At 44.9% G+C, this 27,918-nt stretch overlaps 2 protein-coding genes across 3 annotated transcripts; one reads left to right on the plus strand and one right to left on the minus strand.

Annotated features, from left to right (window-relative positions):
• Nucleotides 1-650: 650 nt before the first annotated feature.
• Nucleotides 651-6,477, plus strand: p3h4 (prolyl 3-hydroxylase family member 4 (inactive)). The gene is made up of 7 exons (XM_062408162.1): nucleotides 651-1,196; nucleotides 2,293-2,442; nucleotides 2,538-2,709; nucleotides 2,805-2,933; nucleotides 3,025-3,170; nucleotides 3,994-4,077; nucleotides 5,855-6,477. The coding sequence occupies exons 1-7, from the start codon at nucleotides 756-758 to the stop codon at nucleotides 6,002-6,004; spliced, it is 1,272 nt and encodes a 423-aa protein (XP_062264146.1). The 5' UTR covers nucleotides 651-755; the 3' UTR covers nucleotides 6,005-6,477.
• A 2,279-nt stretch (nucleotides 6,478-8,756) lies between these two features.
• Nucleotides 8,757-27,692, minus strand: LOC133971592 (disintegrin and metalloproteinase domain-containing protein 11-like). Of its 2 annotated transcripts, XR_009924392.1 has the most exons (27): nucleotides 27,548-27,692; nucleotides 26,562-26,752; nucleotides 23,538-23,614; nucleotides 23,111-23,177; nucleotides 20,844-20,926; nucleotides 20,235-20,298; nucleotides 20,063-20,123; nucleotides 19,664-19,845; nucleotides 19,008-19,079; nucleotides 18,658-18,824; nucleotides 18,477-18,561; nucleotides 17,981-18,071; nucleotides 16,739-16,790; nucleotides 16,130-16,229; nucleotides 15,284-15,355; nucleotides 15,057-15,149; nucleotides 14,099-14,179; nucleotides 13,967-14,017; nucleotides 13,823-13,886; nucleotides 13,594-13,699; nucleotides 13,033-13,152; nucleotides 12,776-12,944; nucleotides 11,684-11,795; nucleotides 11,188-11,305; nucleotides 10,748-10,838; nucleotides 9,175-9,192; nucleotides 8,757-8,857 (listed from the first exon to the last, which is right to left on the minus strand). XR_009924392.1 is itself a non-coding variant. In XM_062409011.1 (26 exons), the coding sequence occupies exons 1-26, from the start codon at nucleotides 27,606-27,608 to the stop codon at nucleotides 8,842-8,844; spliced, it is 2,346 nt and encodes a 781-aa protein (XP_062264995.1). In that variant the 5' UTR covers nucleotides 27,609-27,692; the 3' UTR covers nucleotides 8,757-8,841. The 2 variants fall into 2 exon arrangements, 1 of the variants encoding a protein (XP_062264995.1); XM_062409011.1 differs by lacking the exon at nucleotides 11,188-11,305.
• Between the last annotated feature and the right edge of the window lie 226 nt (nucleotides 27,693-27,918).

The raw sequence follows: 27,918 nt of genomic DNA on the forward strand, positions 1-27,918 counted from the left end.
ACCCTAGAATGTAACATTTTTGTTTTTTAAGGCAACTTCATGTAAAAATACATTGGTTCAAAATTAGTATTTAGCCCAAATGTAAGTTTTATTCTGGTGAGACATATACCTGGAAATGCATTTCACTGATGTTAGAAAAATAAATGTTCGCGTGACATGAAGTTCCCTGCAATTAATTACATTTATAAATAATAATAATACATTTCAGTTCAGACACCATACAACATATAATAAAAGACAGACATTACATTACATGTCATTTGGCTGACGTTTTTGTCCAAAGCGACTTACAATTAGTACACTCAACATTTATGAGGGGCCATTTAGGGGTACAGTATCTTGCCAAGGACACTTCGGCATGCAGATGGGAGGGAGTGGGGTTTGAACTGGCACCCTTTTTGTTGGAGAGCCACCACTCTAACCACTAGGCCACACCGCCCCCACCGACAATGTATAATAATGTAAACTAATAAAAGATGCACACACATATTAATATGCAACATAAATAACACAAGACTTATAAGACAATGAACTCGTATTGTGACAGGAGTAAAGAAATCTAATGCGTTAACGATTGTGTCTTTTATTTTGACAGTCTTGCCCAGAAGCTGCTGTTCTGTGCGTCTAGCTCACTACAGCCCACAGAGCCTACGTGCAGGCAGACATGAGCAGAGCCCGGTGAAGACAGAGGAAGCGTCCTGATCCATTCAGAACAGCACCCAGTCTCCTGTGTGCCGGAGCCGGCGGAGGTGACGATGCTCCTGAGAAGCTTGTGCCTGGCCCTTCTCCTCCCGTCGCTGGCGGAGGCTCAGTATGAGGAGTACAGCTTCAGAAGTTTCCCCCAGAAGGACATCATGCCGCTGGACTCCGCGTACGGATACGCGATGGAGCAGTACGGGGCGCAGAAATGGGGAGAGAGCGTCAAGTTCCTGGAGCTCAGCCTGCGGCTCCACCGGCTGCTGCGGGACAGCGAGGCGTTCTGCAGCCGCAACTGCAGCTCGGTGAGCCGGGACAACGACACTCTGTTCGCCGACAACAGCCTGCGCGTCGTGCGCCACATCCTCTTGAGAGCTGCGTGCCTGAAGAAGTGCAAGGCGGGGTTTCCAGTGTTTAACCTTTCGTATCCACGAAGGGATTTATTGGAAACTTTCGACCAGAGAGTGCCGTATCGGTACATACAGTACTCGTACTTCCAGGTGAGATCCGAATGTGTGGAGGGTTGTGCCCAAAACCGGAGCGCCAAGTAAACGTATAGGCCCAGGCACCGAAATCACTCATAGGTAAAGTTGTACTAGAATAAAGTTATTGTTGTACATACAAGTTTGATTTTCCAGTTATAAAGTAATTTCAGTGTGATAACGCATTGGAAGAAAGTGTTAATGAGCATTTAGCGTCAGTGCCTCTGTGCGTAAAGCGCACAATCTCCCAGCTTAAGTGTCCGCAGCTGTTCCATCCATGAACATCCACTTTGTCTGAACCACCGAGAGGTAAGTTTCCAGTGGGCGACCTGTGGAGTCTAAACCCGCGGCAGCTTTGTTGCGCCCCCCTGCTGACCGAGCGGTAGTTGAGTATGTGCCACGTCTCTGTCAGTGTTCCCCTGAAACAACCCCCTTATTCTTCTCCATCAGACGCACAGAGAGGAGGACCAGCTGTGCTTACGAGGCAAATGCGCAGACTTTGTTTGGTCGTAAAGTAGGTTTTGGGCAAAACCCGGTAAAGGGAGGTACACACTCCAGGTTATTCTGGCTTCAAGAAGAGTCCTCCTATCGATGTATTAAAAGGGAACAGTCCACTTGAGAAACCCCTTCACTCTGACTGTTGTGATCCTTTAAAACGTGCGTGGGTTACTCTCATCACAAAATACGTTGTCTGAAACCTTTAAATTAGAGATGTCTGGTGTTTTTTGTCTTGTTTATACGATCTGGTAAATCAAAAGGTGAATCAAAGGTCCGCAGCTGCTGCTCCCGATCATAGGATACGATTTGAAGCATCCACACAGGAATTACAGGACTTGTATTATGACCTAGAAGATCCGCAATTCTAAGCACCAATTCTTTGAAGAGAGAGTTGGCTGTATTTAACTAAGTTTATCCATTTGGCCAAGGCTGCCACGTTTAATTCCTTCACGACATCTGCACATGTTAGTAATTGTGGGAGTGTGGGGGTCAGAGGTCATGTTATCCTGTGAGCAATGAAAATAACCAGTCATGGAGAGAGACTGTGCTCCATATTTCTAATAACCCACCCTAAAATACTGCCATAGTCATTTTAACACTATCTCCTCCTACACAGCTCAATAACATGAAGAAGGCTGTGGCGGCCGCCCACACCTTCCTGAAGAAGAACCCCAATGACCCCTACCTGGTCAAGAACATGAACTACTACAAAACGCTGGTGGACGTGGAGGAATATCTCATCGACCACGAGGAGCAGCCGTACGAGGTTGGTAGCTCGAAGCAGCCGCTCCTTCTCCGGTTTGCCTCTTAAAGACATCCCATCGTCACTCTTCTTTTTAATCACATCTATGTGTTTTCCAGAGTGTTTTCCTGAAGAGCGTGGCGCTCTACAACAGCGGTGACTTCAGCGACAGTGCCAAAAACATGGAGCTGGCCATCAGGCAGTACTTTGAAGTATACAGCCTCTGCTTAGCGGGCTGCGAGGGCTCGTATGAGATCTTGGAGTTCAAGGACTTCTACCCAACTCTGGCAGGTGAGTAGAGCAGCAGTTTAAAGATGAGCTGCAGTTCGGCATCTTTTACATGAGAAAATAATCCAGTTCTTCTCACTCTCTCCTCAATGCGTCAGATCTCTACACTGATATGCTGAAATGTAAGGTGAAATGTGAGGCGCACCTGACGCCCAACGTCGGAGGATTCTTTGTGGAGAAGTTTGTGGCCACAATGTATCACTACCTCCAGTTCTCTTATTATAAACGTAAGGACCGAAACTCAGATTCAGGCTTTTGAGAGCGTGCTGTCCGTGTGATACGTTTATGTGACCTGGATCCTTTTGTGCTCCTCCACAGTGAACGACGCAAAGAACGCGGCTCCGTGTGCAGCCAGCTACATTCTGTTTGACCCCAACGACCAGGTGATGCAGCAGAATGTGGAGTATTATCACTTCTACCAGGAGCAGTGGGGCCTCAAGGACCAGGACTTTCAGCCTCGGCCTGTGAGTCAGGACCTTTTATATTTGGGGGGCAATATTATTTGTGTGTGTGTGGGGGGGTCGTGTCACTGTAGCTCAATCCGTTTATTTCATCAGATTTGTAAAGGTATAGTTCTATAATCGTGTACTTGATAAGATATTATTTGCTGAAAAGGCTGTTTTGCTGGAAGCTCATCATGTCAGTCATCAGTCACAGCTCAGACAGGCTTCGCAGTTAGCTTCTCATTTGACACCTGATTTTTACTGCATCCCTGCTGTGTACAATCTGCAAATGCGTGCTACAATATTGGCCCTGTATCTTTACTGTTCGACTTTCCATTTTGCATATTTCTCTTCTCGGTGGTTAAACCAGGCCTGTCTGACGTTATCAGGATTGTTTAGAGGCAACATGGGGTTCACGCAGGCGACACTAAACCAGACCAGACCAGAGTAGAGCAGCTATAGCATAAAGCGGTCTTGGCGTGAATGTAAACACAACCTCAGGGTAGTAATTAGAAACTCATATACTCGCATAAAGACAGACTGGTTTTATCGTCTCTTATTGGTTTGTGGAGAGTGGGCAGCAGCTGCAGCGCAAGCTCTGCTTTTTTAGCTAAACTGACTCATAAATGTCTCCCCACTGAAGCAGCTCCAATTTCAAATAAATTTGTTCCCACAGTAAGAGAGACTTTAAACCTTCCCAACACAGGAACTGAAACAGGCCAAACTGTTGTTGTTGTTGTTGTTGTTGTTGTTGCTGCTGCTCTGTCGGTGTCATTTAACGGCGACAAGTTGCTGCCGCTGCTCAGGTCACCACACGAGAGCTGATGAGACGTTTGTTTTTCAGGAGGCCCAGAGGTATTTTAAGCAGACGACCAAACAGAAGGAGATGCTGGAGTTTGCACTGAACTACCTACAAACAGACGACGAGGTGCGTTTCTACTGCTGCACATGCAAACGAGTGTTGCAACCATGAAACTGAAATCCAGTTTATTTTGTGATTAGACACAATGTCAAATTGTTTTATTTTAGAATTAAAGGGAAGTGGTCTGTGTTGGGGGAAGAGTAACGGTTTTCTTGCAAATTAATGGGGTCGCAGTCCTGAAGCAACTTCCGTTTGGTTTCCGTGGAAAATGTGTTCTCATCCCCATTTGTTTGATTATTATCAGAAATATGCAAACTTGTTGTTAGGGCCTGGTCACACATTTTGCAAAAAAACATCAGTGGTGAACTGTCGTCCTATGGCGATGCAAAGCATAACATGGCTTTGCAGGGAGTTCAACTTTGGTGAACTTTGACCCACAATATCTGCTTCGGATGGGGTTAGTGCGACCGGGTTCTGAGGATGGGGTACGGTTCAGGAAAGAATCCATTATATTTTTGTTTCTCAGTGTGGATATGTTATAACATTAGAACAAAGAGATAGTAGAGACTAATATAGTTGAAGTCTGCTAATGTTGCCCGTCATTAGCTACGGGTCATAACCAAAATAACCTTGTTAATTCAACTCTATTTATGTTAAAGGTTCATTGTTTAGAATCTAGTGACATCTAGGGGTGAAGTTGTATGTTGCAGGTGAATACCACTCATATCACCCTCCCCTCCCTAACATGAAAAAGAACCTGTGGCAGCCTTCAGTTGTCATAAAAACTCAAACGCTTTAGTTTGTCCAGTTTGGACGACTGTAAAAAACATGGCGTCTTCCGTTGAGAGGACCCGCTCCAGATGTAAATATAAAGTATTTTAATACAAAGGGCCCATTCTATGGTAAAGAAAAACCAATAGATCCCTTTCACCTATATTTTACACACTGGACCTTTAAGGAAGAATATGTTATTTATACTTTTTTACAAAAATTATATACCCTTGATTTAAACAGATTATACTTGTATTTTTTCTAAAAATTACTGGTTAAAACTAGTAAATCATTGGAGAAAATATAATCCCATTGGTGTAGGTAAAAATGACACATTCTAGATGGACTATGATGAGGTGTATCATATCTTCTTTACTTCCTCACTGTGGTATCTCACTGTTCTAAATTTATCTGATGAGGTTTCCAGATTTCCATCCCTGAGTTTTTTCTTTTAACTGCACAAACAACCTCCATTGAGTAGCTGTTGCAGCAGAAGTTCAGAGACAGACGTCTCAAATCCTCAGGAGATAAAATCCAAAATGTCTGCATGACTACACGACCCAACAGGTAGATTAATATGAAATGTGTTTTTGTGATCCGACACTAAGCCAGTAAACTGGCTGATCAAGCTGGAGAAGATATAAATTAAAAAATGGGGGATTTACTGTAGACTTTAACTTTGAAGGAGCAGACTAAATGAGATCTGCTGTATGAGGTTAAGAAAAGAAAAGGAAAAAAGTCTCTAAGGATGAAACGGGGAGACAGAGTGGGGAAGGAAGAGAAAGCAGGAGGGGGGCTGTGTTTTCCGCCAGCAGCGTGTGGTATGTGGTTGGGAGGTGTTGGCCACTGAGGCTTTGCCACATCTATTTAACTCAGGTCAGCTCCTCCCAGCTCCACGCACGGCCTGGACCAGAGAGGGGGGAGGACTCTGAGACTGTGGAGCCTGAATAAGGCGGCTGCACAAGTGAGAGATTTATAGGCAGAGGAAGGAAAAAACTATGACTTTGGCCGGTTGGAGTGGAGGTTAGAGAACGGAATGCTTGCTTGACTGAGTGTTGTGCTTGACTTCCAGGACGTGGTGAGTCCAGAAGAAACGGGCGCCTCTGACTCGGAGAACCCCGATGCCGAGTTTGAGGGGATGGGAGACTATGAGGAGTCCTTCCTGGCCGAATGGTGGCAGGAACCCAAAACGAAGTCGGACGCGGGAGAGGTCGTGGACTGACACCTCCCCCGTCCAGCTCTGTCCCACCTGTTTGGACAACATACCAAAGAACGTCGACCCCCCCCCCCCCCCCCCCCCCCCCCTCTGCAGACGGGTCGACACCCCTGTCAGTGTTTTAGCAGAAAAAACCTCAACTCTCTCTGTCTCTCTCTCTTTCTCTCTCTCTCACAAACACACTCAGCGGTTCTCTCTGAGGACGGACTTATCCATCATGTTGATCAAGTTCAGAGATTGACATATTCTGTCTTGGCTGTCATCAGCCTTTTTTTAAAGACTGTTATTTTCCACAATGAGTCACTGCCCCATGTGTCAGTGACATTTCTACAGTTTTTATTTAATGAAAGCTGAATGCCTCAGTTTTTTCTGGTATAAGGAATCTGATGTGTAGTTTTTCTTCTACCAAAAGGTTTTTCAACAACCAACTGGGGCGTTGATATAATAGTAATTTGAAATTAAAATAATATTTTAATATACCTATCGTGTTTTTGTCAGTTAATGTCAATAAGCTGAAAAATCACAAGTTGATCAAAAAACGGAGTTTAACACTGATGGTGAGAAAAAGAATTTGAACAGATAATTTAGGGGCTGGAAAATGGATTTTTCCTGGTATTTTAACTAGTAAAACAAAAATAAAAATAATAATGCAATAATAATAATAATAATAAAAAAATGGCAATTTACAGGCATATAATCTGATGGCTATGGTAGTAATTAATTCTAGTCAAACATATTGTATGTATATTTTTACAAAATATACATACAATCAATATACATTGACTTTAATTCAAATTTTAGATTAACATATTTTTATGTTTTTTAATATCTATTAAAACCCCTAAGCTAACAGCATAAAAAGTAAACCTGGAAAGACCGAGACATGTAAGAATAGGAGTTGTGGTTCAATGTTTTAGTATTTTATTTCCCCTTGATTCCATCCCTGTACAATCCTTAGTTATTTTCTTTACTCTCATCTCAATTCAAAAAGATATTGTCTAAAAATACGGGGTGAGATCTCATTTCCCCCTTTTTTTTTTTTTTTTCTCAACTTCGAATGTATCAAAACACATATTGTATTTCATACCACCTCTGTACATATTGTAATACAACATAGTGCATCTGCCATAGTGCAAAGCTCAAACAAACCAAACTGAGCTCATAACACGCACACGTGTCACACAAAGCTGCCTCCTGGACCTAGATCTCTTATATTAATCTCATTTACAGCGGTGGGAATCGTTACAAAGTCTCCGGGGCGCGCGGCGTTCCCCCGTGGGGCTCGGGGCTATCAACAAATGTACAAAAGATTCACGACATTTCAGTGACTGCTGGAATGATACAAGAGAGGGTGAGACGGCGGCCTAGGCTGTAAACGCCGCCGTTACAAATAAACAGACGGCGCCTGACTAAAGGAGAGATCTGGACGATGCGGGTCGAGAGGCCGATAGCTATACGCTTGCTGAAACTAAATTTGAACATAGCTTTAAATAAATCTTCATACAGTGCAGAAACATTCAGTAAATCTTGCACATATTTACAAAGTGGTGTGCATACAGTTGGCTAGTGCTCATTTTCTGTAGATACATGACATTAAAAACATTTGAATTCCTTATTCACGTGTGCAGTGGCCGCAGCGCACAACAGTTTGTAGCAACGACTGCTCTTATAGAGGTAAAAACCTCTCTACCTGTGACAGGCGTGTTAAAGATGTACATGGACAAACAACTGCCCCTAACACTAATGTAAACACATACATTCTTCCTTGTTCTTTAAAAATAACTCGCACCTGCGCATTCGCTCGTGCAACAAACACACACAGTAACACCTCCGTAAGTGTACAAAGTGCGGGCCGGACACTGGTGAGCACACAGACGAGATCTCCGTGGAATGTATGTCATTTTGTCTGTGATAGGAAAACACTAGGTTGCGGTCTCTGCTGCTTCAAAGTTCAGTGATTGAAAATGATCCCAAAACCATAAAACACCTAACTTCCTGTTTGTTTGTTTTTTCTTACCTGAAAACTTGTGGAGGAAGGAGAGGGGAGGGATGCCTCAACTTAAAGCACAAATAACAGTGTAACCTAAACTCCATTGTACTTCCACGTTCTCTCTTTGGAAAACATGCGGACAACAGTCAAGTGTGGGATTTCATCTCAGTCGTGTCCATGTTTCCAGAAACCTTTCAGATTCAATCAGAACATCGTCCACTGCGAGACGAAGTCGAGAAGTCGAGACCTGGCCTTGGAGAGACTGAGCCTCAGGTCCTTTAAGAATAAAGGAAACTGTTCACCTCCTTTTACATGAATTCCCTCTGTTGGACGGCCAGTTTGTGCGCCGGTCCAGTGCTTAACCAGGACCAAAGAGTGTGTGTAGGCAGGCATTGGAAAGTCAAGTCTTAAATTGGTCCAACGTTGATAAGTTCTTCTTCAGACTGTCCGAGGTGTGAAGAGGAGGTGCACAGACACTGTCGCACATTCTTGGAATCCTCACACTGGAGGAAGACTCTCCAGCAGAGAGAGCCACCGGCTCGTCTCAGGCCGAGGCCTGGACACCACCCCCATGGTCCGCTGGCTACAGCCACACTGGTGAGATTTGGCTGGTAATGGTGAGTGGAGCTCCATGGGGCCCGGCTGGGGAGGATAGACAACAGGAGCAGACGGGGGGGGGGGGGGAGTGTGGAGGAAACGATAATCGGAAGAGGTTTGGAGAGATTCTGGGGAAGGAGCGGAAGACTTTTTCTTTTTCTTTTTTTCCCCCTCTTCTCCAATGTGGAAATGACACAGTGCGAGGAGGAAGACAGGAGTAGACAGGACAATAGAGACGGACACAGAGACAGACGTCTTATCCGCCACCAGATCTGAAAGAAGTGGAAGAACAGGGAAGTTATTAGGAGGAGGAAACACAGCAGGTTGTTGCATGAGTGACAGAAGATGAAGACACAGGGAAAATGGAAGACGTCGTTCTGCTTTGCAATGATGAAGTGAATTTGATGGGATTAGGGACGAGGATAGGGATTATTTAAAAGCAAGATTTGATATAGGATGAGAAGATTTGTTGGGATTAAGCAAGGGATGAAGGGATGGTGGGTGAACGAGTAGCCAAGGCGAGGAAAGGAGGGGTGGGATGGGATGTTTCACTCCATGAACACACAGTCAGGGTCCTACGAGGTTATACCTTCCTCTCCGAATGTTTCTGCATCCCAGGAGCGCATGGTGAGAGAGAAAAGACAAAATGTTAGTACAGGAAATATTTGTACGTTCCAATCATTTAGAGGCAATTTAATAATATTGTATTTGAGTTTGCGTAATATTTAAAACCCATCAATACTACAGCTGCACAAGAAAAGGATAATTCTACAGATTTAATATTAATGTGGGCATCAAACAATCAGTGATGGAATCATTTTTTTCTGGCTTTAGATTTTAGAGCAAATTCAATCGGTCAGTAATTCATTTCCGAAACTTTTCCTTGCAGATGAGATGATGCATTTATTTATTAGTCCCAGACACATGCACAGGCACACTCATGCAGGTAGGGAAATGTAATCTCTGCTTTTGACCCATCAGGTGCAGGACACACAGAGCAGTGAGCGACCATGTACGGCGCTCGGGGAGCAGATGTTGGGGGAGTAAGGTGCCTTGCTCAGGGGCACTAGACAGGGTAGGGAGACTCTTGGATTTTTGGAAAGATCAATCCAGGTTCGTCTTTTTGTTGTCTCTCCGTAGAGTCGAACCAGAGACGAACCAGAGACCTTCTCTGCCCATAGTCCAAGTTTCTGCCACTAGACCACCGCCTCTAGCGGTTTAAGTGTTGATGTCAGATGCAGCAGATCAGCAGCTCTAGCACCGAACCTCACATACACAGAGACATACCTCTGATCTTAAAAGGACTGACCACATTTTTAGTTTTTTAGCCATAATTAACTGATTTAGTTAAACACAGCTTTCTTATTACTCTCAAGGACCCGTGAAGGCCTGGTATTAACATCGCTCCTGAGAGAGCCAATCACAAGTGGTCAGCGTTAACCCCGTCTGTTCACACCGGTTGTTAGAGAGCCTCCTGAGTGTGTCTCCTGGGACCACTTGGGGGCAGTCCTTTTAGGTCAGAGTTTGAGGAGTGAACAACAGGCAGCATGCACAGGAGGAGCTGAGCAGAAGATGCAAGGCAGCGAGGGCGTGTGGGGGACTCTGCCTACGGGGGCAGAACAGGATAATGCAGAAAAAATAGCACCATAGGAAAAGCATTTTAAAAAAGCCCAAGTTTATCCACTGTAACCACGACACCCTTCAATGCTACACGTAGACTCAGGTAGGGGTGACACTTCTAGATGTGGTACTAGTGGAGCAGTAGCAGTCACATCAGTTCTAGCAGTTTTAAGAAAGTTTAGCAAAGGTTCCTGGCAGGAAAGAAACCAAACAGCATCTCGTGACGTGCCCTGTCACTATACTAGAAAAAAGCCGGGCTAGTGAGGGGGGGGGGGGGGGGGGGGGGTGCAGGATGGAGCTCGGAGTTTATTACAGATTCGATCGGAGTGCAACTTTTCAGACGGAGGGAAAAACGCCCAAAGCAGTTCAAGCATTAGCACGTCTCAGACTTGACTGCCCATTTCCCCTCCCCGCAGGTTCAGGTGTCTACTGCAGAGGGGTCGAGAGTGGGAGGGGCAGTGTGTGTGTGTGTGGGGGAGGGGGGGGGGGGGTCCCTCGGGTAGAAGCAGACAGGTACACAGGAGGCATGCCAGAACTCTTACTTAAATCCCCATCCTGTTCCCCCTAGGACTATAGCTGCCAGGAGAATAGCACCTGCGATGGACCCTATTATGATATTGGTGCCACTGGGACCTGCGCAGAGGAAGGAGGGGGAGGAGGAAGGGTGCGGAGGACGAGGAGGGGCAGAAACAAAACAACACCACTGAAATAAAACACACGTCAGAGGACAGCATCAACACATTACATCAACGACAACAACCGGAGAGAGAGAGAGAAAGAGAGAGAGAGAGAGAGAGTGATCGAGAGAGAGGGAAGACGGGAGGATACCTGCAGATGGAAAAAAGAGAGATGAGGGGGGGAAAGAGGAGGAGACCAGCACGTGGGTGGGGTGGAGGTGGGAGAACAGGCGGGTGAGCGAGGGAGGTCAGGGAGACAACAGTTACAGGAAAACCAAAAAGTGAAGGAGAGAGAGTTTTATTACTTTGTTCTCATTCCCCCTCTCCTGCCCTCTCAGCTGGACGCCCCCGTGCTCGGGGGGGCTGTGGTTTTTTTTTGTACCTATGAGAGCAGCTGCTCTCTATCTCTGTGTCATGGGCCGACTGCAAGAAAGTAAGGGAGACACTTGAAGATGGCAGCGCCTGCAAGACATACATCGGCAACACACACACACACACACACACTCACACGCACAAACACACACTAACTCACATACTGTACGTGCACATATGCTCTTATGAATGAACGTGACTCAACACACACCCACTCTCCCAACATTTAAACCCACGCGCAGCAGGAAGAGGAACACTGTGAGATATCGATGTTTAATCTCTCACAAAATGTGGACTACTCTCCGTGCCTGTGCTCTGCTCCGGTACATAAAGAATAACAGTGATGGATGGACAGAGACTATGAGGGGGGGATATGAGGGGCAGACAGAATAGAGAGACACAGGCAGTTTGAGGAGCTGCCGTATGGACCTTTCTTCTCCGGGCCAGTGGGGACCGTCGGCTCGGGGATGGGGTCAAAGACGCTGCAGTCCTTCCCCGTGTAGTCCCGGTCACAGATGCACTTCACCTCGTTGCTGCAGGTCTGTGAGGAAAAGCAGCAGAGACGGGAATCAAGCACAAAGCCTAATTACGGGCATACATTCAAGTCGAGCAAAATACCTGATAATAGCCAGTTTACAGGGAGGTAAATCAAACAAACATCTGAGGCAGAGACAAAACATGTCTTAGACGTCTAGGTGACTTGTAACTATTGTGAATCAATGTCAATTCAAAGACACCTTGTTTCCTCCAACAAGGAGGACATGTCTTCACCTGTTTGTTCGTTTCGTGATTGGTTTTTTTGTAAACAAGACTACACAAAAACAACTCTATGGATGAACCCAAAACTTGGTGAAAGGATGTGGTAGGGGTCATGAAAGAACCCATACAATTTTAGTTTTTCAACATTTCCATCCTTTCACAGATCTTAATAAAAAAAAAAAAAAAACATGAATGTTAAGGGAGCTGATATCTATGAGTGTGTGACATTTGGTGAAGCTTGATTGAATTGAATAGGCTCTACAGAGGGCTGTTCTGGTTTGTTTGGTTCTCTGCAGGATAACACAAACACAACTGAATGGATTCTAGCTTGTTGGAAGGATGGAAGATGGGCGAAAAAAGGACCAAATACATGTTGGTACAGATTCAAAGGAGCGAATCCAGAAATTTTATATTGGGAGATACCTCATTTTATTATAATTTCACAAATTTCCAAGGGAATAATTCCTCGATTTTGATGAAAAGGGTGTTTAAAGACATGTTTAAAATCACCATTGAGCCTAATTGTGGTGGGGGTCTGCACTGAGTGCCATTCACAGTGGATATATAGTTACTTAAATGCTATTAAAGCAACAGTTGCATGTAACCTAGATCTCCTTTCGCTTAGAAAATGCTTTGGCAGATAATAAGAAAGAATATAAACAGTGGCTTTATTTCAACAACAGTAATATGGTTTAGCTCGAATGACTAGGATCATTCTTCTGTGCTGGGAAGTTACAGGTTCAAATATGATTTTCTTTTTACCCCGTGGTCAGAACAGATGCGGCCAAAGTTGGATCGCGCACAGGTGCTGTGGTTGAACGCTGCCACAGGGAGGCAGCGCCGCTCCAAACACATCATGTTGGGACCACAGGGAGTGCCGTCCTCCACATAGCCCAGATCAGAGCCGTCCTCCAGCAGAGCATGGCCGCCTCTGAGTGATACATCCAAATATGTCAGACAGGTGCTAGAGGAGGTGCTCCATTTCCTCGTGGCAGACTAAACGGCTGCGAGACATTTACCTGCAGTCCAGGTACTTGTTCTGGTGGTAGAGGGTGAAGCTGGTCACCTCCCCCTGCAGGTCCCCGAACTTTGGCTTCATCGTCATGTTGGCACAGAACAAGAAGCCGCATAAAACGTCCCTGAAACAAACCAATAAAACGGGTGAATGACAGAAGTCACATGAAACTAAGGAAGTGTTTACAATAGTTGGAAAAGCTTAAACTATTGAAAGAACAATACAGAGTAATTTTTTTGTCATCTAAATATAATAAGGCTTTCAGATTACTGCAACATAATGGCCAAATAGTATTTTTTGTGTGTTTTTAATTATTATAATGGCTGGTGCTTTGGCTGCCCAGATGAGTGGTACATTTTAGTGAGTGAATTCCAATCGATAAAAATACAATTTTATTGGATTTAGTTAAAATAATTAGGTAAAGCCAGTCGTATCCCTTCAGGACACAAGGACACTAAGCAGTGCAACGTCTGACTAAAAATAAGCTGACAGACATTTTCTCTTTGCACAAACAAAGTCCAATAAACATAGCCCCAGTAAAAGGAATCAGGGACGAAGAACTCACGGCTTGTTGCACTGCAGCCAGCCCCGGCCTTCAGGACTTGGACCACAGTTTCCCTTCTCTGTCCCCTCAGCGTTCAGCTTCTCGTAACAAAACCTGTCAGCTGAATCTGGGAGGGCAAGCGTAGAAAGAAGAAGGTGACGACATGATAACAAGTTCAAAAATAAGACTATGCAACATGCATTTTCCTGGAGAAAGACATGGCTGTGCTGTACATGTGGCGTATACTTACTATAACCCCACAGTCCTTTACACTGTCCATCACGAGTCCTGCATCGTCCACCGTAACAGCGGCCCTGAGGACACGAGACACCAATAATCAGGTGTCAGAGTCGGAGTGACCTGAAGAGAAAAAACGTCTCCAACCAGCTCTTACCTGACTGCTATCGCACAGGTAGCCGTCCAGCTTGTTGACATTATGAGGACACTGAAAAAGAGGAAAAGTACATCATGCACCTGATGCCCTTTGTTGATCTTACTGTTCTTATTGACACACAGTCAACTCTACCTGGCTGGAGTCGCCGGTGCAGGTCTCTGGGATATCACAGTCGTTCACAGCGTCTCGACACACCACGCCCCTCTGCTCGTACTGGGGCACAGCATCGAACGGCGTCAGGTTAAATCAGGTTATAAAGTCTTTAGCAGTTAATCATGCAGATGTTAACTCAAGCATGACAGGGCAGCATTCAGGCTAGAAAATAAAAGCACACGCTTCCTGCAATTGCATTTTTGAAGTTGATAAAATATGTTCAGAGGAGTTGATGCCAAATATGTTGTTTTACACCAAAAAACAATGTTCACATATACTAACATTAGCAATTATAATTAGATTAGATTCAACTTTATTGTCATTGCACAGTACAAGTACTTATACAACGAAATGCAGTTTAGCGTCTAACCAGAAGTGCAAAAAAAGGAGTTAAAGTGAAGAGTATTGTGCGTATTTAAAATATATTGTATTGTATGATATAAGAACTATGAGCAGTAAGTAATATATCTGAAGTAGTACAGTATTAACAGGTACAGGTAATCATGGTAATAATAATAATACCATTTTGGTATTCACAATGGAACAGTTGTTTTAGCTCAGCAGTCTTTAAATGAACCTCATCTTTCTATGTGTCCATTTTTTTGACTTGCTGTAACACAGTTATACCTTTTTTACGAGTATCAACAGTTGTTGATTAACCCACAAAAAAGGTGATTAACTTCTTTCCCATTGCCAGTAGAAAATTTGTTTTTTTCTGTTTTTTTTTTCCCTTTGTGCTCAATGTTGAAAGTCATGAATAAACCAGCCACCGAGGCGCTCTCTCATCTCACTGTCTTACCAAATTAGCATATTTCCATCACTGCCGATCAGAGCTGATTAAAACCTGTGTTTACTGCAGTGTCGTTTGACCTGGGAGGGAATGATGATTGAATCCTATCCCACTGCAGACAAAAGTTTGAGTGGGTTTTTGACTCACCTTGCAGCCACTGCAGCAAAGTCCATTACTACACATGGCATCATGGGTGAGCGTGCACTTCTTACAGCAGGTTCCTCCGCTCCGGGCACACTCCTGCAGCCACAGCCGAGAAAGCAAGCCATGAACTTTGGTTTTCAGACAACCCCAGAACCTCCGGTACTCATACAGAGACACAAGGCTGAGGTGCAGCTAGTTTGCAGCGGGTTAAAGAGCTGGATTCTACTCACCACCTGGGATCCACAGTCACACTCCTCCCCTGGCTCCACGAAGCCGTTCCCACAGTCTGGAGGATCCAACAGCTGAGAGACACAGAGGGGATCAGATATGAGCATGAACCGTGGGACTCAAAAGTCTGAAACCACACTGAAAAATGTAATATTTGAATACAAACATGGAAATAATTAGAAAGTCTAAGAAGTTACGAAGCTATGATTCAACATTATTTTGTGGTTGCATTTCAATTTAAGCTAAAACTTTCTCTACAGAGGCATAGTTCATGAAACTCGACAAATGCAAAAGCACGATTTAAGCAGTGACTGCACCGTTAAAAGATCAATACTTAAAGCCAAATTCCCTGAGACATAATAAAACAATATCATCATAAAGCTTTGTTGCACTGATCTCAGAGGATGAGTGGCAGTTTCTAAAAACCACCTCTAACGAGGCCAAACAAGGCCAAACGCTCGACTTTGAAAAACTTCCTGTTTACTGATGAATCCAAGACGGAGATTTATGTCAGTAACAGAGGAGAGTGTGTGAGACAACTAACAGGTGAGACGCTGATACTGCAGTGTGTCAAACCAACAGTAAAACATGGTGTCTGCACTATACACCATGACCAAGAAGTGCCAACCCCATTCTTCACAGACATGCTGTGAGCTTTGTTTTGCATCTGATATTAAGATAACAACATTAATAAAAAGATTTGAACCACAACGCAAATCTGTTTATGAACAAAAAAAGAAACAATTCGGTCTACAAATAAGTAATCTATTTATAGACTAACAACAGTCGATAAATACAAACAATCGTCAGAGGTCGCTCCCGTCGCCAGATCCCCACATGGCCCTCACCTTGCTGGGCTTGTTGAAGAGACAGCTCCCGCCCCCCCGGAACAGGAACTGGGTGTACTCATCAACACTGCAGCGAGAAAACTTTCTGGGCAGATAGTATCTGTACCCACACACACACACACACACACACACGATTGAGAGAAAGACATGACAAAGAAAAATTCAATTAAAAAAGCAGCAGAGTGAGTTTCAGCCTGTGAGCATTGCCAGATCCAGTGTGGGTGTCTGTGGCAACACTTTGCAACCCCACAGAAATGTAACCATCTGTAGTAAGATATTAGTCAAATGAATAATTTAAATCTTTATTGTTCCATCTGGTAAGGACAGCTAGATCCAATTCAGTCATATAGTAAATACTTTCACCAATTGTGATCATTTCATTTAGATCTACACACTGACATCAGATGTTAAATAGAAGCTGGGATCATTGCATAAACTGCGTAAAAGTCAAAGTCTCCTTCTGTTACAGGTGTTTAATCGTCAACTGGAGTGAAAGGAACAAATCACAGCTTGCCGGGAGTGCGGCAAGAAAACAACCCCCCTGTCATTAAAGAGAGAGGAGACGTGTTTTGACAGGAGAGTTTTGTTTTGTGTGAGGTGGATCTGTACCCAGTGTCTTCCATGATGCAGCCCAGCCAGGCATCCGGACACCTGCAGTCTCCTGTGAAGAAGAGCAGAGGGAACATAGATGACAGGAGGAAAAAGTGAAGTTAAAAAAATAGGAAGAAAGCTAAATCCAAGCTGTGTTGCAGCAAGTCTTGATTTAAGATTAACTAGAATTATCCACCTGTGGTTGTCTGCCTCCGCCGACCAGTGCAGCGTCCAGTCTACATATATTATTTCCCCACAAATATGAGGCCACTGTGACCTTTGATCTCTACTCATTTCATCTTTTAGTGAGGGACTCCTGGTCAAAATTTGCAGTTACTCCCTGAAGTCAGATTTGAGATATCATGTTCAACAGGGTAAAATCACGAGGCTACTGTAAACCTTGACCTTTGACCCTTGATCACCAAATTCTACTCAGCAACATGGACTCCGGAGAATGTCCGCAATATTGGGTCTGGACTTTCTCAGGAGTTTCCTTTAAAATACGCATAACTCAGAACTCTGTGGGCGTTCAGGTGAGTGGTGGCGCAACAGGTAGAGGCATGAGTTAACACAAATTCTGCTGCTGAGATGGAATGTTCGACGCCCTCACAGCGCTCTGTCAGCCCTTATAATCACTCTCATCTTCTTCTATGTCTTTTGGGTCATGCTGAATCATTGGACATCATCCAGACTTTTTAATCTGGGGCTGGCAGAAGAAACTCCGGAGAAAGTCCAGAACCTTTACTCAGACATGGAGGTTCTCACATACAGCTTTCACAGACATGGGACGGAGAGACATTCAGAACACATAAAGCATCAAGAGACATAGCAAAAAAAGAAAGCTTTCCCTTAGATCTGTTAACTCTCCGTTAGACAGTGGTCTGTGACTCACAGCCTGCGCACTGAGCTCCTGTCCTGTCATTGAGTAATGGACCTGATGGCTCTCCGACATTAATCACACCACCCATTGTTCAGTGGCAGCGATGATCTAACCAGCGGCATCTCCTTCTGGAGCGCAGGTGACTAATCACCTAATGGAGAAATCGAATTACAGTAGAGAACCGCTGGACGTGGATACAGACGCACCGCCAACGCTGTCCACCTAAACCCCCGCCCCCCACCCAGCTATCAAACCCCTCCCTTGCTATTGTGCTCGGCTTCGATCTTTCCGGATCTGCCTCTCCCTGCTGAGCTGATTTATTCATCTGGTTTTAAAGATCTTTGTGTCCCTCTAATCTACATCAGGAAGCTCTCAGTTACCTGCAGAGCTGCGGGCGTTGTTCCACTTCATCCCGATGTTCTGGCCAAGACTCTGACACAAAGTAATGGCCATTGCACCGACATTCCCATACTGGAACAAATACAGATAGATCCACACATGAGAGCTTCATACTGAATATAGAAAGAACATCAATACCGTATAACAGCTGCCAGATATCGAGGGGAAACAGCAAACCAGGATCCATCCAAACAAAAATGTCATTTGTTTGAACTGTACACAAACAAAACAGCTGCTTCCCTGTGATTCCAGGCTGTATTCAAAGCTAAGCTCCAGCTTCATACTTACATAAGAGTGTTCTATTACAACAAAATGTTAATTTAATATTTGAAATAATTAATAATTCAAACAATCTACGAGTTCAAATTTAGTTTTTATAAACATTAAAGCATGTTCAGCTAAACCATGATTATGTTTTTGTTTAAATTCCTCTCTGATGATGCAACAGCAAAAGTTATCATTTCATGTTGTCCTCACCTCGTTGATTCCTCCGCCACGCGTCTGAGAGCACACTCCTCCTGTGTAGGCCATCCCGCTGCGGCTGCTGTGAAATGTGCGTCCTCTGAGGTGCACGGGGAAAAAGTAACAATGATGGAAATTTACAATCAGCATCCGAAACATCAAACAACAACTCTGTGGAAACTTGATTTCCTCTCACGAGAAAAGATGGACAGCGTCGCTCTGCTCCTTGACGGTGTCCTTCCTGTACTTCATGAAGTTCTGCAGCGTCACCAATGGGTCCTCAACCACTGGCATCTTATTATTAGAGGTCCAGGTTTCCATGGCAACCAGAACGATCCTCGTGTTCAGCTGTTCCTTGTAGATCTGGGGACCAAAAACAATGCCCATCAGTCACCTGGAGTGAACTGATTTCTATCTGGGATCAATTATTTGCACATACTTTTCTGACAGGTCGTGTGTGTGTGTGTGTGTGTGTGTGTGTGTGTGTGTGTGTGTGTGTGTGTGCAGAGTTTCTGAGGATTATGATCCGACAAACAAAGCTCTTACCGCGTCGGCCATGTTCACCACTGCTTTGGCAAAGTTCTTGGTTTGGCTGCTCGAGTTACGCAGCTGTACAAACTGTGCAGAGACAAAGAAACACAGACGGCTCAAGAGATGGATCACATTGTCAAACACACACACAGAGATTCGGTCGATTATAGTTCCACGTGTTATCAGCAGCATTCGCCAGAGAGTTCCATTACAGGAATCTATGGTGTGCAGGCACATGCAATCATTCTCTGCTGACTGCATTTCGGATACATCATACATCTCCTACCTCTCGTACAAAGTCAAACGAGTAGAACCACGTAAAATAAAGTTATTGATCAAAAAGTTTTCAACTAAAGATCTGCAAGGTCGGAAAACTGTTTCCTCGTCCTCTGATTCAAAACGATGACACTACTAAAAACGTGTTGAATTCAACCACACATTTACAGTCTTGATCGTAATGGTTCTTCAGGGCTCTTGATCATCGAAATCCTTATTCACTCAGCATCCTTCAGCGTCTTAAAAGTGGAGTGTATTTTGTTATTATAGAGAATATTTGCATTTCTTTTTAAGGGTGAAAATCCATAATTTCCCCTATTGCTAATTTAGTTGCCTCTAAACCTTTTTGAATTTCAGAGTTTATCGGTAACCACCCATATATCTTTTGAACTCACCATTTCATTGTCGTTGATCACCATCAACTCAATGTATTTGGTCTCGCTCTGGACAGAGGGCTTGCGAACGAATCTCTTGGCTCGCCTCAGGCCCCCAGACACCTGCTGCTCCCTCGCTTGGTCCGGTCTGTCGTCACCACCGTCACCTCCTCTGCCATCCCACTCACTGTCCTCTGTACAGTCTGGACACACAGAGAGGCAGGAAGGGCGACTTATTTCAACAAGCAATTTGCAGTACATTACTGTCTACAAGAGACATCCCCTTTAATGATCACGTTTGTTTTGTCCGAACTGTCTTTTTGATTTGTATTATAAAATTCAATAATAAAAGTATTATTCTCCATTCTAAGCATGAGAGAGACTGCAGTAAGTTACTAGTAGTCGCAGGGTCGTACGTACCTGTGCAGTGGGGGGGAAGTCTGATATCAGGCATCCTGCGGATTAAGTGAGCGCCACCATCCTAATAACAGAAAACATCCAGATTACATTCAACACGAAATCAGCTTCCCGAATGAATAAAATTCATGCTGGTCGAAAATAATCACTACAGTTTAACAGAAGGACTGGTCACCTGACTGGTCCCATTGTGAAGGGGCTCGATCCCGTAAGAGAAGAAGCCGTCAGAGAACATGCCGCTGAAAAAACGAGACGAGATGCAGAGCACAATGGGCAGAATTAGTTAAAAAAGAAAACAGAGCTGTGATGAGAAATTAAAGAATGAATTATCTCCGCCAAGGGAGTTAGGTCCCCTGTCTGTTGGTTTGTTTGTTTGTAAACATGATTACACAAAATCTTCAACACAGATTTACACAAAACTTGGTGGATAGATGTGGTATGGGTAAAAAAAAAAAATGTTGTTGCACATCTAGATCAGGGAGCGGATCTAGGATTTTTAAAATCAATTTCTTAGAGGGCAATTTTAAACATTTTCACTGATTACCCAGAAAATCTTTCATGGATCTTGCTGAAAAAAAGTACTGAATCTATGAGTGGGTGAAATTTGGTGCAGCTTGATTGAGTTTAAAGCCACTGTTGGGCCTTGGCGGAGGGATGCATTCTACTGAGAGCCTAGTTATGTATATATAAAAAAAGATAAGCAGTACAACTTTACATCACCTGATCAGCGTGCACAGGTAACTATCATTTGATGTTACAAATTAAGGTTAGTAATCAGGCTCACCACAGGCCGTGGCAGGTGGAGACGGCAGCCCAGGACTCTGGTAAACCTCTTAACCTTCCCTGGTAGTAGCAGTGCTCCCCTCCCTGTGGACACAACGCAGCGCTCTTTCATCAAACAGCCACTAGTGATGCTCGTATATACCTTCACCGGACATCGTGATAGGTCAACTCTGAGGAGAAAACCTCTGCATATGTGACTCCCCTCTCACCCCCCACTGTGGCGTTTATGGACCGGTGTATGACCTAGTTTTGCACTGGGCTCCACTCCGCTCTGCTCTGCTCCACTGATAACAGAGGCTGAGGTGGACCCAGCGCAGGGACCTCTTTAATAAACCAACACTCGTGTCACCCACGCAGTACGATCTGAGGATTAAACGTGGGCCAGGTGAAAGGCACAAGATGAAAGCGAAAAGCATTTCTGCTCTGCTCCCTTTTTTTGTCCTTTTAACAACCTTGACTACCACAGCAGAGACCCTTCCAGCATCCCCCCCCCCCCCCCCTCCCCCTCTCCAGGAAAGGTGAAACAAGTGAGACACACCGGTTCACCTGGATCAAATCAGGTCGGGCTGGGTGTCTCACTACAAATAACACCTCAGGCACACACCACCTCGAGTGAAAATAGAAGTGTGAAAATAGAAGTGTCTCGTCTCTGTGAAAACAGAGACGAGACAAGTGACGCCTGCCCTATGTCCAGAGTGAGGCCTCCATCAAGCTGAGCCACAATCTGGCCTGACTGCAGGGTCTCCCTCCCCTCTCCCTCTCCCTCGCCAGCCGCTCTGGGAACCAGCACACACACACATCCGCAAAATTACTCCTCCCTGGTTCCACAGCCTTTTGTGTTAACTGTCATCCTCCTCCTGCACCTGCTCCTCCTCCTCCTCCTCTCTCACTGCTATTCCCTCCCTCTTGGTCCTCTTTCATTCTCCTCGCTGCCAAGAACTTAATGACACTGCTGAGATAACTGGTTGCTATGGAAACAGGCTCACGATTGGTCAGGAGGACAGAGGGAGAGTTTAGACGGATCGTGTGTGGGAGACTTGAAGTGTGTGGGTGTGAGGGCGAGTGGGCGTAGGGGAGCGGGTCAGTGAGTGGCTCACATGTTCAGAAAAGCAAGAAAAAGACTTAAACATTAGCCATCCCCTCCCGGCGAGCAGAATGCAGTGACATTCCTCCGGTTGGTCCCGATGAGCCCACGTCACATTCGATGTCAAGGCTTTCATCCGTTTCCACATTATCTCTTCACGGCTCTCTCTCCGACCGCGTGGTTTTACACCACAGGCATCCACTGCCTTTCTCTCGTGGCTCGTCTGATAAAGGCCACGGCGGAGAGGCACGCACGCACACGCCGCTGACAGGCAAACCCACACATGTGCAGGAGGGTAACACACGGCCGCCTAGTTTCGCAGCAGAGAGCACACAACGCAGTTTCCATAAATAGACGAATGCATCAAACGGTATAAAGTATTCAGTATCACAATTACATTAAGGAATTTGCCGTAAAAAGATGAACAGACAAACAGAAGCATGTCGTTTGTCCCCACGATGAGATCCCGTGACTTAAAATATACATGAGACAGAAGCAATACGTTACAGAATGAGCTATTAACCATGTGAGGGACTGAATCTGACAGGGCAAAACTTTAAATTCTAATGCTGCATCCACGCTATTATGTTTTCCTTTAATAATGCATCAGCTTTGCTACAGACAAACGTGACGTCCACAAGACTCCAGAGTTTTAGAGCTGCTATAACAGAGAGGTTTGGAAATGCTACTTTCTCTGTTTGAGTTTGAAAAACGTAGCGCAGTGTTTTTGTTGCTCACCCTGCTGTCTTTGCTAACAGCTAAGATCTGCATTTTGACTAATACAAGGGTTAGGGTTAGAGTGAGGCAATCTGCACAGAATCGTTCTACTACATGCACTGTGTCCTGTGTACGAGAGCGGTCACGTGATATGTGTTATCACTAGCCATTCATGGATGTGCTGTTAGAATGGGTGACGCAAGTAGAGGAAGATATACTGGGAGGCTGTGGGAGACATCTGCAGACTTGGGGGTTGCTCATGTTACCCTGTTAGCGTTTATATATTGTTTTACCTTGTGGTCTCATTGATGCATCAAGTCTACATTGAACTCGTCTGCATAAGACACCAGCTGCGTGAGTTCTCCTTTCACCAGCTTCCAGAGAACTTCCGTAACACTTTGTAGGATCCATTAAGACAACTTCGCACTAAAATCCCCATCACACACAAACAAAACAAAGACGCTTACCACGGACTCCGCGGGTCTGCCATCCTGGTTAAAGTGCCGCTCCACGTATTCTGAAGACAGGAGGTGACTGCAAATGGAGGAGAGACAGTGTGATACTTCTGATAGCATCTTTTCTATCAGCATTCAAATCAAAAGGTAGTTTCTAACACTTGCTCTCCACTTAAATGCATTTAACAAAGAACAAATACAAGTTAACATGTGGCCCTGATGAAAATCTGTGGAAAACCCATGAACCTCCAGCTGTGCGCGTCTGAGTGCTGGCATTCCCCCATCTTGTCACATAACACAATGGAGGTGCTGCGTTAATTTGCCTAAGCGTGTGGGAACGCTAATGAGAGCATTTGAAATAAATGGAGAGCCCCCGCTGATGCAAGTTTGCAGAAAAAAAGCCACATCTCAGTGTTTTTTTGGAAGGAGAATTACGAACTGGTTTAGCTCCAGGTCCAGAGTGAAGGTGTGTCCAAAGGCTTCCACTCGGAAACAGGTCTGGGCCAAGTGCAGTGGCTGTAAATAAAAAAACAAACAGCAGAGACATGTTGGACAGTGGATATATTAAAGTGTAACAAAACAATTGTGGTTAAGTGTGTTTTAGAAAAAAGTGTCATGAATAATTCAACGGAATCGATAGTGTGTACACTCCAAAAGCATCTCAGCTGCCGTAACCCCGTGATTGATAAAGTCCTCATTTATCGATATTGGCTGCCAGCGTTCAGGCGGGCGTGAGCGGTGGCTATTAGGAGCCGAAGCTGGAGTTTTTTGCGATGGAGATGGATGGAGAGGGGTTGACAGAAGGAGGGGAGGAGGAGGAGGAGGAGGAGGAGGAGGAGGAGGAGGAGGAGGAGGAGGAGGAGGAGGAGGAGGAGGAGAAACCTTTGTGGTAGGCTGTATATTTGTCCGAGCTGTGCCAATGTCCCTTGTGGACAGCTGCCAGAGCCGAGGAGGTGAGAAGACAGCAGGGCCAGAAGAGAGAGAGAGATTTCCTGCAGACTCAACAGTGTGTCTCATCGGCAGCTGTGACTCTGCCAGCGAGGATTGATCTCAGTCTGGAGGAACCAGGCTGCAGTGAATCACTGGGCTTTTACAATAAAATGCATCACTATCCAGGAATTATTCCCTCCGTTGAGTAAGGACAACAGATTGTTTACTACTGTCTTGGAGAGGCTGGAGAAGGGCGTCCATAAGGGCTGACACTGTTTAGGGCTGCAGGATCTTCCTCAGTAGATGAATTTGCCCTGGTGATATCAGAGATGCTCCAATACCAGCATCGGAAAGCGCCTCTGAATCTGCAGAAAATGCAGAGTTGGGCCTCGGTGGGTAAACAAATCTATGTTCCTGATCCAGAACCGACTCTGTAGTGCCACCCAGGTAAAACTGCAATTTTCTTTTCATGCTCCAAAACAGCAGTTGTGCTGTGCTGCCACTGGCAAGTACTGCTTTCAGAGCGGCAACGAATAAGTGATTAAGTGATTCAGAAAGTCCCTAAAGTAAAACGTGTATCGTATGCAAGAGTATCGAAGGGGCCCAAAACCGATTACAGCAACAGCACAGAGTTAGTAACATATAGCTGTTAAAATATTTATTTTAAATGCCCAGGTATCGGACCAGTACTTTGTATGGGCCGATTTTCAAAGTCCATGTGTGGGGATCTTGAAGGGAAAAATCCCTTACTGGTATCAGAGCATCTCTAGGTATTTCTCGCCTCTTAACAAGGGCAAAGTGTAACATACTTTCACCTTCATTCTGCTGCTGTACAGTTTGCTTTTATACATTTCTAACTTTATATATATTAATATTAAATGCTTGTATATTTATCTCACTATGCTCTTACTCATTTTTACATTCTTGCTTCTTTTGATCTATCTAGCAATCTATCTATCTATCTATTCTTTATCTAAAAATAATAATAATACATTTTCAAAAAAAGAGTAATGTGAAGCAGAGTTAACTGCCGATTTGAGTGGGAACTGGTTTAACTTCTATTCTTTATTGATCTATCCCAATATCTCCACTATTCACTATACTCTCAGTTATATTAACTAGTATCATCGATATCAGACAGCAGATATATTTTCACATACCAACTATTTAAAAAAATATGTGTAAAATCTTCACCCTCAGCTTGAGGACAAATCAATTAAAACTTCTCTTTGTGCAAAAAGATCCCTGTCAACTTATAGGGAATCCAAAGTAAACACAACAGGTGATGAAAACCTGGAATGCTGCCTCATCTATTTTAAACGCAGCATGATGTGACTCATCTCCTGCTGCTTCTAAATTTATCTCGTCCGTCATTTCAAGCATCTTGCAGATTTAAAAAAAATGCAAAATGCAGCAGGCTGCGTCGAGTATGGCTGCTGAAAAACACACTCATGAAACATTCGAGACCTGAGAAGGTAAATTATCAGATTTAGTGGTATCCTTTACTTTATACTGTTGTTTTGTGATATAGAATCCCTCTCGACAGCTGTAAGTCGTGACACACACGACCCTAGTGTGTGTCAGGAGTCTAATGTATTCCATCATATCAGTTATATGTACTACATCAGTTTAGCATGACGGAGAGAGAGAGATGATGGGTTGAGGGGGGGTGTTCAAGCCTCTTGGACCATGTAGCAATTCTTACAAGGCCTGTTTCATGATTAATGGGACCATTATTGTACTTCGACACACCACTACTTCAACACGCCACTGAATAATGAAGACGTCGGGGGCTCGGCACGGCAGCAGGATGATCGGACCTGACGGCTGAATACTTCAGGAGCTGTTACATGTTGTCACGTGGAGACGAGGGCCACAATAAACGGGCACACAAACATTCACTCTGCCCTTAGATTGACTGTTCATTTACTACAATTTTTATAACCGAATTATCAACCTGGTTTCATCTCAGGGACTAAAAGTAGGTCAAAATTCAGGGAGCGAACACTGCTGCAAGACACCACCCTGCACCATCATCCCTGTGTAGCAGGAGCTGCATGAGCACCAGAGAGCTGAGCGCCGTGCTGTTATTACAGACAGTACTGGAAAAATGAGGTTTCCTTCAGCAGGATGACAGTCTGTCTCAGAACGGACACACCCCTTTATGTCCACACGGACTTGCTTTCAGTCCCAAAAACAGAAAATCTTCTTAAGGAGCCTTTGGATGCTTGCTGGGCACTGGACTTTCAAGAATTTCACTGGGGTTGATTTCATTCGGTCGAATATTCCTCAAATATATCGATTTTATATAATTTTGGTCCACGGAAATATGCATCTACATTTATCTATCTGTAACATAAGAGGTAATTCCTGATGCATTCTCACACACTGTCCAACTAGGAGACTTCCATCTTTATCAAATTGTAATGTGATTCATCCTAATGAGGTACCCCCGGGTTTCCCTGGCATCTAAATCAGGGTCACTGGGTTCAGAGTGGTTCAAACTGGTTCATTGCCCAGACTCACAGCTTACCAGTGTGTCTCCGGTGCTGTTCTTCACCCTGGTATCGAAGAAGTCTTGAGCCACTTCCTCCTCCGACTCAGTCTGCTGCACCAGCCACTTCGGGTGGGTGATCTCGGCCGCCGTGTCCCCGCTGTCCGGTCGTCCTGCTGGGGTAAACCAGCCCCACATGCCTCCATCCTGCGCCGGGCTCCTGTCCACACCTGTTTGTACAGTGCAACAACAGGGACAGTCAACAGGGACAGTCAACAGGGACAGTCCACCTGGACAGTCAACAGGGACAGTCAACTGGGACAGTCAACACATGCAGGCTCGTGGTGCGGTAGTGGGCTCGGTGAGGCAGGGACACACCTGAGCCCGCCTGAAGTTCAACTGGTGGGGTTTTTGTGAGGAAAGCAAATGACAGGAATTGTCAGGAAGAGAGATGTCAGTGTTTTACTTCTCTTTAGGAGGATGGCATGGTGACCTAAATATCCTACCGGAAAAAGATTTAGCAATTTGCTGCTGTATTTTAAGAAAGTAGGTAAGGATATTTTTAGGTTTAATGAAAAATAATACATGCACTCCCTTGTCATGTGGGCTATATAGAAGAATGACGCCCATTCAAACATATACACAGGTCCTATGAAATAACAGAAAGCATCAATCAGGCTGCACACCATTGTCTAGTGGACATCACAGAGCTTTTAGATAAAACCCAGATGTAAACGGTTATGGGTGTGTTGTGTATAGGCAATGGGGCTGCAGAGGAAATGTGTTGATGCAGCAAATCAACGCATCGGAGAGGGATGGTCTCAGGCAGGAGGCTGGAATTGGCACCGACCCCCCGCCACAATAAAACCCCAGTTTAGAAAAGTGCTGGTGCAAGTGGGAAAAAAACATTTGGGATGCAAAGGAAATGAAAAAGGCTGTTCCCCCTCTTCCCTCTACCCCCCGCCTCTCTCTCTCTCTCTCTCTCTCTCTCTCTCTCTCTCTCTCTCTCTCTCTCTCTCTCTTACCTGAGACCGCAAGCCTCTCGCCCACTGCAGCGAAGACCATGAAGCACCACACCGCCCGCATGATCTTCACATATTCCCCCCGATCACACCATCGAGAGAGCCGCAGAGTGTCACGAACCCGGCCGAGGGATGGGGAGGAGACGGAGCGAGGCTGGAGCGAGGGCGAGGATCCAACGTGAATGTGTTACACGCCTGATGATGCGCGTCCACTCATCTCTGTCCCTCTCTCTCTCTCTCTCTCTCTCTCTCTCTCTCGCTCTCACTCCCTCTCTCTCTCTCTCTCTCTCTCTCTCTCTCTCTCTCAGCCACGGAGAATCTGCATTGGCAAATCAGACTAAGTAGAAATGAAGCGTTGTCTACAGCCTCGTGGC

Source organism: Platichthys flesus, chromosome 16 (genome assembly GCF_949316205.1).
Source record: "Platichthys flesus chromosome 16, fPlaFle2.1, whole genome shotgun sequence".
Taxonomy (NCBI): Eukaryota; Metazoa; Chordata; class Actinopteri; order Pleuronectiformes; family Pleuronectidae; genus Platichthys; species Platichthys flesus.

Bases quoted from the DNA above. Each gene is read 5' to 3' on its own strand.
- p3h4 (XM_062408162.1), top strand. From the start codon at position 756: ATGCTCCTGAGAAGCTTGTGCCTGGCCCTTCTCCTCCCGTCGCTGGCG. The intron at 2,710-2,804 runs GTGAGTAGAGCA...TCAATGCGTCAG, and splicing joins CTTCTACCCAACTCTGGCAG to ATCTCTACACTGATATGCTG. The intron at 3,171-3,993 runs GTGAGTCAGGAC...TTTGTTTTTCAG, and splicing joins AGGACTTTCAGCCTCGGCCT to GAGGCCCAGAGGTATTTTAA.
- LOC133971592 (XM_062409011.1), bottom strand. From the start codon at position 27,608: ATGCGGGCGGTGTGGTGCTTCATGGTCTTCGCTGCAGTGGGCGAGAGG. The intron at 15,150-15,283 runs GTGAGTAGAATC...CTGTGGCTGCAG, and splicing joins GTGACTGTGGATCCCAGGTG to GAGTGTGCCCGGAGCGGAGG. The intron at 10,839-11,683 runs GTCCATACGGCA...TCCTCTGCGCAG, and splicing joins CACTGGCCCGGAGAAGAAAG to GTCCCAGTGGCACCAATATC.